This window comes from Chroicocephalus ridibundus, chromosome 6 (assembly GCF_963924245.1).
Source record: "Chroicocephalus ridibundus chromosome 6, bChrRid1.1, whole genome shotgun sequence".
NCBI classification, from domain to species: Eukaryota; Metazoa; Chordata; class Aves; order Charadriiformes; family Laridae; genus Chroicocephalus; species Chroicocephalus ridibundus.
The window spans coordinates 30,427,299-30,438,702 of NC_086289.1; the positions used below are offsets into that span (position 1 = coordinate 30,427,299).

Below are 11,404 nucleotides of genomic sequence, written 5' to 3' on the forward strand. Positions count from 1 at the left end.
AACTCTGTGTCCCACAGGCGCCGTTCCCAGTCCTTACCCTCCCTACAGCTGTGCCTGTGCTTGGCATAAAGTGGGTGAGGGGATGTGGCAGGGAGTGGCAGACAACCCTGCCACCCACAGCAGCAGAAGCAGATAGGGACTCCTAGGTCCTGTAGCAGAAACACTCCCTTGACACTGCAGGTAGCTTGGGAGGAACCGTGGCAGTAATTCATAGCTCACGACATACGCATCCCCTGCACCACAGGGGGAAACACACTCCCAGGGAAAAATAATACAGCAGCATATCAGATCAGAATTCCTGCACAGGATAGTAACTGCTGCTGCTTCCTTCTTCAAAGACATCCCAAGATTTGATAATATCCTCTAATTTTCATGGTATTATCAAAGTTAAAAGCTCCTTTCTACGTTGCCAGAAGAGCTGATGCTCCAGGCTAGAGATCGGTTGCATGGTTTCCTGCAAAACAGCCTATTACACAAATAACTCTTTATCATGTCAAATTAAATCCTGAAATGGTCTCTACCTAGTAAAAACCAGAGATGCCTAACACATTTTGTGTACTCCGTTAACATCTGTTAAACATCCATTTTTTGTATTCCATTAACCAAACTCCAACAATGACCTGGTCCAAGATTTTCATCTGGATTCCAGCCATAGTATAAATCCATCCAAAATATAAATATGCAACAAAAAAACCTTAGGGAACAGTTATGTTCCGAGACCCCTGCTTCAACTGGAAGGCACAGTAGGTCTCCTGAAGCAAGGAATGGTAGCTACATACCTGGACCCAAACTAAACATTAGTCTTCACAGCCTGGTCTATTTGCTCTGTGGGTTTTCATTCCAGTTCACAGTCTCAAATAGCACCCTTTTAGTTTTCTATTTTTCACACAGAGTGCATTTTTTTCTTGTTTTAAATAAAATATTTCATGCCCATAAGTAAATGATTAATTACACAATTATTTTATGATGCAGTACAAATAAAACATTCCTTGAGATCTTTCAGTAAATTTTAGTTTTACTAGCCTTGTTTTTACATAGCAAGTAATTTTTTACTGGCAACGCATAACTAAAATGTATACAGCTGTATGCAGCTCCTCATATTAGAAAGGAGTGAGCATCCATCTTTTTTAAGTTTCTTATAGAATTCTGTCAACATTAAGATGAATACTATGCAAAAAATAAAATCACAGCTGTAACAATAAAACATACCAAGCCTATATTTCTTTTACTCTTTATGACTCCTTGAAAATAATTATTCTTTATTTTTATTACTTCATTCTCTCAGATGCCACAGGAGACTTGTCCCTACCTACGAAAGTGCTTCCATACGCCGATTTGATGAGGGTAGAGTCGACAATATTAGGTCTGCTACCTCAGAAGCATTTGCTTTTGTAAAAGCAATGATTGATGACAAGACAGCTCTATCGGTATGTTGGTCTGGCTCCCTCTGCCTTCTTTAGCAAAACACTAAGCAAATAACACATTTGTGATCCCAGATCTCTCACTCGTTAATGTTAACTGAGAATATTAAGGCACAGGGCAGAGTAGCCAAGCCTTACAGGATTTTACTTTTTGTGCAAACCAACCATTAAGCTAAACAGAAATATTTCCTTATTTTTATTTAAGCATCCAAAAGATTCTATAATCATTCTATGATTCTATGCCTAAAAATGACATTATAAGAAACAAAACATCTGATTTTAGACTTAGTACTGTCTTCTGAATGATCTGTCACCAGATCCAAATTCTGCTCCCTGTAGAGATCTAGGCTGAACATGCGAAGTTCAGGATCGTTACACTGCCGCAGCAGGGGAACTGCCTGGCAGGTCCCCTGCAGTAGATAGCTCTGACGCAGATTGCAGTGACTGAAGTGATATAATTCACATACTTTGACTTCTGGATAAGGTGGATATGTTCTGGCTGATCTTTTTTGTTTTAAAGGTATGTTTCTACCAAATAAGAGTTAGTTTTATAAGATCCTCTAGGGGGCTGAACCTTCATGATGAAAAGAGTTCATCAAGCTATTTAAACAACTCTCCTAATTGTCCTGATATCATCCTGTAAAAAGAAAAATTAAATCACCTTTCTTTGAGACACCACCATCTGTTCCCCAGAAGCATGAGTACTGTACATGGTCGATGGGAATGCAAAGAGGTACAGCTGAGAGAGCTGAGCCTACAGCTGCACAGACAGCTTTGCGCACTGTCCCGCCTACCATCCCTGGAGAGCCTCCCTCAATGTCTCTCAGCGTGCCACTTCCACCCACTGCACTTCGCTGCTGTACAGGGAATTTCCAGGTGGCTGTTGAGATGCAAAACGCTGCAACAATATAGATTATTTTGCACAGTAAGCCCACTCCAGTGGCAACAGCCCACATGGCTGTTGTTTAGAATCTAGCATAGCATTGCTAGAAGTATTGCTGGGCTGTAGATTAAGTCTAAATTGATGAAACATTGTAAACCAAAGCTCTAATGACCAGAGGATGAGGAAAATTTGCCCAGAGAAGTGCTCTGTTCCTCCACTGCTGCTTCAATCTCCTTAAGATGCCCAGAATTTAGCTCGTGACAAACAAGACTCAAATAAGTTCCATGTTAAACTTAAAGGAAACCTGAAATAATTCCCTATGCTGAGTGGGTAATTCAAGGCAGATTATGACCATACTATTACACGTAATAGTGACTACCATACAATAGACAAGAAGATGATGTTGTTATTTGCTATCAGTGTCAGACAAGACAACATGGTTCTTAATTGTATTTAATTAGAAGCTGCTGTCATCTCTGCACACCATCCCCTCCACACTTTGGGGCTCAGCATACCCCAAGCTCCAACACACATTGCTGCAGGCTGACTGTACTCCTAGGATGAGCCAGCCTGCTCCTGACACGTTGTTCTGCCAAATCCTCCTTGTTCCCTTCAACAATTTCTTTGTACCTTCCTTATTCCAACACTTACTGACTTCTGCAGTTCTCCCAAAGCTTCAGCATTTCTCACCATTTTACCACCCAAATTTGAGATTGTGCCCACCTTTCACAGCATCCTAAATTGAACTGCTTCACACAAGCAAGCAGAAGAATGCCATGCATGTCTACAGTGAGCTCAGTCTCAGCCCCCAAATCTTTACATTGCATGCCTGGGCAGTACCAAATAGGGAGAATAATGGTTTCGTTCCCCCTGAAAAATACGCAATCATAATGCAAACCAATCCACTGACAGTTTTCCTGGCTTCTTGCCCACTGAGAGATGCAAAGGACATTTAAACTGTTCTGTGATTATTCTTTCCCACAAACTTCCAGAAATCTTTGTTTTGTTGTGAACATCTTCATCTTTTAGTTCAAAACTAGATATATTATTATCACAGAATCATTAGAAACAAAATTCACTTAACACAACCCTATTCCAAGGTGATATCTTTAGACCTATAGATTGCCTCTGGATGTGAAGGCATTAATTCTATTTTTTGGACAAAGAGATGCATCACTTGGTTCAAGTAGCCTTGAACTCCCCAAAATATTGTTTTTTAATAGCCATTAATCCAAATCAAATTAAAAACAGTTTTCTATCTGATGGTAATAAAAATTATTTTCAAACGATAGCTTGAACAGTCACCGAAGACTGATCAAGTTGGATTGATTCTCTAGCAGGAGAAATATATCATGCATATGACACTTGCTGTAAAAGAAGCAGCAACAGACACTGCAGAGATGGCTTGAATAGCTGTAAATTAGTCAGATCTAAAGACTGCATTTGGTAATTTAATCTGTATAAGGGAATTAATGCCTAGCTCTAGCCCTATGAAAAAATATCAGACTGTACTTTGAAGGTCCCTGACGGTGGCCTTGAATTGCTTCTAAAATGAATTCTTTGTTCAAAAGATCATTCATCGTCCATAGGAGCTGAAGGTTCCCTGTTTATCTGGAGACCCAGTCATTTCTGGCTGCCTCAGGGTCTCCCAAAGTTGCAGTGTCGGACTTGATGTACAGCAGGGCAGTACTTCTTAGGATCGTTCCCTTAATATAAAAGGCTGCCATTTGACAGGAGTCAAAATTTACTAGCTTGTTATCTGAAATGTGAGGCATCTGTGGAGGGTAGAGCAGCCTTGGAAAATTCTAGATATCCCTTTCACACAGGGGAGTAATTTTTTGACTGGCTAGTAAAAAAGCGGTAATGGCTTTCATTAATATCACTGTCATTGTCTAGATAAACCATTCTGGAGCAGATATACTGCCTGGCTGCTTTGAAAACACTGAATTACACTAGGCAATTATTTTCCCTACTTCAAATGGAACGATTCAGTTAGTAATAATCTACATCCCCAAAATCCATGGAAGGAATCCATGAAAGGAACTGCAAGTCTTTCCTTGACCTCAAACAAACCACCACCAATAAACCTGTTCAACCCTTGCACAACCAGGCACCATTGCTGATCAGGACATCGAATCCCTATGGCTTTTTATAAAGAGTACTTAGACCTGAGTGAGGAGCAAAGGGCATTTGAGAGTGCATGCTGTTTGGCTGCTGCTTAATTGATGGAAGATGCTATTTCTTTGAGAGTTTATTCAATAATAGATATATTTTGATTCCCCCAACAGGATTCTGAGAAGATGCAGAGATTTAAGGATGCAATTGCAGCTCAGACTAATTACACTCTTCTGGTAAGTAAAACACTGCTTTGTCTGAATAAAGACTAGTTGTTTTTTCAAGAAAAATATGAAGATACAATCATTAACTACTTAAGCACCAGAAAATGTAGGCATCTCTAAATAGGTAAGTACCTGTTAGACACACTTACAAAAATTTCTAATGACCCGAACACCCTCCAAATAGCCATATTCAACTAACCTCACCTTAAAAAATACTTCCTGGAAAGCAAGATAACAAAACTGCATCAGACATCAGTAGCAAGACCATCACTCTTGGGCATTAGCTCTCTTACCCAGAACTGTCATGGAACATGACACCCTGTATTCAACATATTCATGGGGAATATGCATCTGTGAAACATTTATGATTTGTATCTGTGTCATAATTAGGCATCCCAGCCACAAATTATGATTCTGCTAAGCTTGGTGTTGTACAAACTAACAATTCAAAAATGGCCTCCATCTTAAAAAGCTTGCAATCAACATTTAGTAACGGGATTTTTTTACAAATATTCAAAGGTTCGCAAGGGAGAACAGTAGCCAGATGAAATAAGCCTTTATTCTGCGTGCTCTGTGATCAACATGAAATGTTAGCCATGAAGATAGCCAAGAAAAGTGGCAATGGGGTATTCTAGCGGGGTATGGCAAGTGGACAGCTGAGAGCCTTATCAGGATGCGAAGGAAGGCTTAAAAGCCACCAACTTAACTGCTGCGTAACATGCATGAGAAATAAAACTCCAACTGCAAAATCCAGATCTCCCAAATTTACAGGTATTTAGACCCATACACTATAACATTACAGATAACCTCAGACAGCTGTAACACATCAGGAACTTTCCCCCCCTCCCCTAAAAGTAACCATTTATGCATTTTCTTATATTTCTCTTCCCTAGAGAAGAGAGGTCCCTATCTGGGACCTGATCCTCAGACAGACTGGTATTCTAGGAAATGTATTCTGGTATTCCAAAGTGCCATTTCTAATAAAGGTCATTAATGATGAGGGAATGATTATAGTAAATTCTCTTTTAAAGACCTGAATGCAATGTCTAATAAAAGGAAGAGACGATTTCCAGTGAAGAAATCAGTTTAGTATCAAATAGAACTCATTTTCTGTTGATTAAAAATGAGACAATTGAGCCTGGGTAATGCTTTACATCCCACTGTGCCAAGACAAAGCATAGACTTACTCTACAAAGAACTTAGTCAAACCATTCATGAAATTAATAAATGTTAATAACCAGCTATGTTAAGTGAATTTGCTACCTACGGTTCTGCCTCAGACCATTGCCTAACAAACCCACGTTGCTGATTACTGTTTAAATACTCATAATAGTCAAGAAATCATTCACTTCCAGAGGTGAATTCAAAGGTAAACTCAGAACTCTGGAGAGGTGAAGTGTGGCTTTCAGGCAGGATTTTTTCCTAAGACTGTGAAACAAAAAAAGCAGGGAAGAAAAACGGTTTTATGTTTCAAGCCTTGTGCTGGGAATCCACATCTTCGAAGCCGAGACTCCACATCACCTCTAAAACAGAGGCAAGTCTTACTTCAGGGCAACTGTCTCACCTCAGCCACCTCTGGTAACCTTACAATGAGCATAGTATACTGTAGGTCTACTAGGTCACAACCAATAAAATTTCCGTACGACATCTCTTTTAAAAAAAAAGGAAAAATTTCCATAAAATCACCCCTCCAAGTCATTTCAGTTCCAGAAATCGTTACAAAATTCAGCCTCCAGTGTAGCTCATGGGAAAATATTAAAATCACCATTGAAAAATTAATTTATCTTTAAATTTAAAAAGGTCTCCAGGTATTTCTACTCATCAAGCTCCCCTTTCTTTCTCAGAATAGCAGAATGTAATTGTTGTGCCTTTAAACTATGGGCAAGACTTACATAGTCTGACTAAATTGTATGTAACAGACTGAAATGTAATAGCTCCTAAGACAAACAACCAAAAAAATCCACTTCATAAAACAAAAAGCAATTTAATGATTTTATTTCCCCTTGTTAGGGCTTACTAGTAGCATTGCTATCTTAAATGTGGAGCTCTAAAATTCAATTTACTGCAGTTTTTTCCTATGCGTTGACTCACAGTTTATTTCGTTAGCCTGTCTCGGCCTCTTTTCAGACATGACATTGATCTATGTTGCAAAAATGTCATTGCTAACAGCCTTATAAATCTTGTGTGATAGCAAAATATTTCCTTTGATTATCAAGTCAGTTTCCCTCTATGGGAAAACCAATGTAAACACTGCCCTGATGTATGCTACTTTTTTGCAAACATCCTTGCTCTGTCTGGGCTGATGAACAAATGGCCCGTTTACCAATGGGTGCCTACTCCTTAATAAACTAAACAAGATTATGGACTCCCGGGCCTCTGCTTCACGCACTTATTACTGGTTAAAATGATTCTCCTCTTAAGAAGAAAAGCAAACTTGTGCTTTTCCTTTTTTTTTTTTAACCCCCTCTGTTTTTTTAATTCTTCCCTTAAGAGGAAAACCAAACTTGTGCTCTTTTTTAAATCCTTCCTTCTTTCAGGTTGCTTGTTCTCCTTCCTACAAGAGGCCTGTGCCACGGGGATATCAGTTCTGCTCTCTGTGTTGTACAATGTGCTTTGTTCAGCATCCCCTTCCTACTTGACTTCAGCCTGTTACCAGGGATAAGCTACAGCTCAGTCCTCATAATCAGTGCTCTCACCAGCTAGAATAAACCTAGCCTGAAGGATTATAAATGTATTTTTTCATCTGAGGCAATTCCTGCCTGGTTGGAACAAATTTTGATTTAGTTTCCTAAAGAAACAAAACTCCCTAACTATCCTGTCTGCCCATCTCCCACTATTGACTTTTGATCTTGTTAGCCATCTTCAATTACATTTTCTAGCAGGGCAAAGATCTTAAGCTGATAAATTCCATAAGTCTATAACATTAGGTAGCTGGATAGAGCAGACAGACCCAGGCATAGCAACCTCATGGCAGAAAGACTTACTGCAGCCTCGGCAGTAGTTCTTGTGAGCTGGCTAGCTGGCCACCAGCGTGCCACTGCTGCTAACATTCAGTCACTCACTGCACATGCTGCCAGTCACCTTGCCTGTAACCATGAGACAGAAGAGGATATTGGGCACATTTGGGAGGAGGGTTTGGGGGCAAGCATAGTTGGTTCTGTGCTGTGGATGATGGCGAGCAGAGACATGGGCAAGCAGGATGGCAAGTAGACTGCTCTAGGTCTCTTGCTTGTCAGGCACATTATTCTTCTTTGTTAAACCCTGTTTAATTTGATTCTAGACAAATGGTACCTGGACTACAGTACCATCCACCTGTGCTGTCCTACACTTAGTGTTTCCAATTGCCTCATTAGAGCGAGGGCTAAAGTAAGGGCTGCCCCAGAGATAATCCAGCTTTGCAATGAAGCCACCACAGGGAGTGGGAGAGGGAATTGGGATATTTTGGCAGTAAATTAAATTGAGAAGGCATCTGGGTCCCTAACCCCAGTATTCTCAAGTGGTGGAGTGTGATAGTAGATCTGTGATAGATCACTGGCAAATCTATCTGTTACTCTGTGATAACTGTGAAATCGGTTGCAGACATCTACCAGATCTTTGGATCTAAATTCTACGGAATGACACATGCTTTACCTGCCAGAGGGAGACGCAGGCAGCAAGGCAATGAAAGATTAATTTGTTCTGGTTTGGAGGTGTTTTGGAGCCTCCCATTTTGAAATATAATCCAAGTGACGTACAGGAAATTCCAAAACACACAGAGATTTCTGGTGTCCCATATGCTCCCCTCAGCAGCTTTGGAAGCCCAGCCCAGGATATTCAGTTCTGAGAGATGATGAACACCCAGAACACTAGACAACATCAGCACATAATACATCTCAAGACCATCTTCCTAATTTTTACATCTTCAGAGCACCATATGAATTTCTAGTTACTGATCATCAGCAAAGTACTTACGCAGAGTAATACCTGAACATTAGAGGCATTACATCACTCAAACCAAGTTCATCAACTCTGACCAGAAAACAACGCAGTAACAGCCAAGAAAACATCTCCATACTTAATTAAATGTTGGTGTCTTATCATGTTGTATACAGGCTATTACTGGAATGGCAATAGACAATCATCTGCTAGGGCTCAGAGAGGTGGCACGGGAACACTTCAAGGAACTGCCAGAGATATTTACAGATGAGACATATTTGACAAGCAATCGATTCATCCTCTCAACCAGCCAGGTGAGTTTCTCCTGTTCACTGGTCTTGCTAAGCAAAGGCTAATTCATTTGTGTTCTTCAAATTCATTTGTCTTCTTCCAGACCTGATAGCTCACAGTGAGAAGGATGGAAAAAACAACCCCAAAACAAACAAACAAAAAACCCTAAAACAAACAAAAAACCCCAAACCAAACAAAAAAACCCCACAAAGTATCAGTACCATCAAGAAGTCTCAAGAAGTCTGCAAAATTCTCCCGATTTTTAATCCAGTTTGGGTTCATTCTGCAAAAATCAGCACAATAAATACTGACTGAAGTTATCACTTCCCCTGCAACATCCAAGCAAATTCCTAGAAATTCTGGAAACGCACAGAAACAAACTCAGTAAAATTTTTATAAGGGCTCAGCGTTTCCTTGCTTTCCAAACTACATATGTTTCTATTCCCTTTCTTGTCCTCCTTCCCCTAAGGTGACAGCTCTAGTGGGAATGCTTTGCTCCAGTGACAGTATAGCCATAAGCCAGACAGGCTGCCACTGAGAAACAAAAGCCAAGAGGCATGAGGAAATTTTACTCTTAAAAGTAGCTGTGTTTGAAATGTTTGAGAGCCTTCAGTTGTTCAGTGTAAGACTTCAACCTCTGTAGGCATGCCTCTTGGATTTACAGACATTTTAGACATTTACAGACATTTATGGATTTACAGTTATTTGCAACTATACTAAGATACTCTAAAAATCAACACTTCCTACATTTAATGTCCTGAATAAGGAAACATCTTTATAGCATACAGTCTAAAAATTAAATGTTTCATTGCATATAGTAGCAGTCCTAATGAAAGAAGAAATCTATGTAGGAATTCATTTACTGAAACACTAACCTAACTGCGCAGATTGGAACTATGCAACAAAAGAGACTTATAGTATCGTGCTACAGCATAAAACCTTAATAAGTAATTTGATCTTGTCATAATGTTTGCAGGCTTTCAGACATGAGTGAATGTAACCAATGTACTACTACATAAATTCTCCAAGAAACTATCCATGAGCAAAGAGTGCTTCTGAATAGCTTTATGGCCTTCGGCTGTTGCACAGCAAATTTATCTGACAATTCTATGGCTCTATTAGCAGGACTAATGGCTTGTTCTGCACCATTAAAAAGCCAAATGTCATTTGTGAAGGCCCATGTACACAAAGTCTGAAACATATAGATTTCTAACACATCTTTTATTTTCTGCAGGAGAAAGCATTTCACTCTTGTATTATGCTATGATTAAACTGAGGTGTAATAGAAATACAGCATTAAAATATGTTTTTATACAGCATCGCAATTATAAATGAGTATTAGAAATGGAAAATACTACTTTCTATAATTGATTACGCTCTTCACATTACAAGTTTAACGTAACCTTAAGAAATTAAAAACCTTGGAGAAGTTTTATGAATTATAATTTTATGTATCAGAATTACATACAGCCTTAAAAAAATTCCCTATCAGTAACAAAGCTTATAGCTGTTAAAGACCTATATAAAGTGCACAAAAAAATGCATTATATCCACTAAAATGATACCAAATTTCAAATGCTGGCAAACAAACAGAGCAACCAAATTCTATACTGTGATCAGCTTTTACTAAGTGCCAGCTCCAGGTCTGGGCTTCTGAAGGAAGCAATATTCTACAAGGGAGAGGGGGATTCACCACATTTCTAGCATTTGGAGCATTTGTTTATCTTTTTCCTCATTCCTAACCAGCTGATTTCAGGTGCCCTGATTAACAGAGATTACTCCTTACCTTCTCCCTGTAACCAGGTTCCAACTACTATGGAAATGTTCTGCTGCTATGGGCCTGTGGTGCCTAATGGTTATGGGGCATGTTATAACCCCCAGCCAGAGCATATATTATTCTGCATCTCAAGCTTCAAAGACTGTAAAGAAACCTCCTCAGACATGTTTGCAAAAGCTGTGGAAGAAAGTCTCCTAGAAATGAGAGATATGTGCAGCAAATGCAACTCTACTACTGCAAAGCCACTTGCAAAACAAGAAGCAGCCACACAGCTACAGAGTGACCGCAAACTCTAAGAGGCTGTGGGAATTATTCTCCTGACTCCATCTTACGAAGAAACAATGACATAGTTGTTCAAAGGCAAGACAGTACTAGTAATACATATTAGTGTAGAACCAAAATGTCATTTGTTTTACATTGTTGCCAACATTTAAAACCCTGTAAGTATTAAATCTACCATTTCTTGCTTGAGAGTCAGCAAAAAAGGTTTGGTCTTGCCGGCTGAAATGAAGAAGGAAGTAATACGGGTATGTGTTGTACTACCGTTTCTAACCATAATTAACTTATGCCATTTTATCACCTAAAAAATTGAGTAAGTTTGTATATAACATAAAATAAATACTAAGGCACACCAATTAATGAATATCCCCTGCAAGTAGTTCTAAAATATTCATATCTATTCCTGCAAGATTTGCATGTAAAGAAAAAAAAACAGAAAAGAAAAAAAGGAATTTCCCCTGTTGAGAATGTTGAGCGTAACATTGTAAATAATAGGCTG

The 11,404-nt window shown here is 39.2% G+C and overlaps 1 protein-coding gene across 2 annotated transcripts in view; it reads left to right on the plus strand.

Moving 5' to 3' along the window:
• The window catches only part of CHAT (choline O-acetyltransferase), a 29,888-nt gene extending 18,831 nt beyond the window's left edge, over positions 1–11,057 (plus strand). For both annotated transcript variants that reach the window (XM_063338982.1, XM_063338981.1), the window contains exons 11-14: positions 1,286–1,427; positions 4,593–4,655; positions 8,735–8,872; positions 10,653–11,057. In XM_063338982.1, the coding sequence (XP_063195052.1) occupies positions 1,286–1,427; positions 4,593–4,655; positions 8,735–8,872; positions 10,653–10,922 (613 nt within the window). In that variant the 3' untranslated portion in view covers positions 10,923–11,057. The remainder of the gene's footprint in view (positions 1–1,285; positions 1,428–4,592; positions 4,656–8,734; positions 8,873–10,652) is intronic.
• The last annotated feature ends 347 nt before the right edge of the window (positions 11,058–11,404 follow it).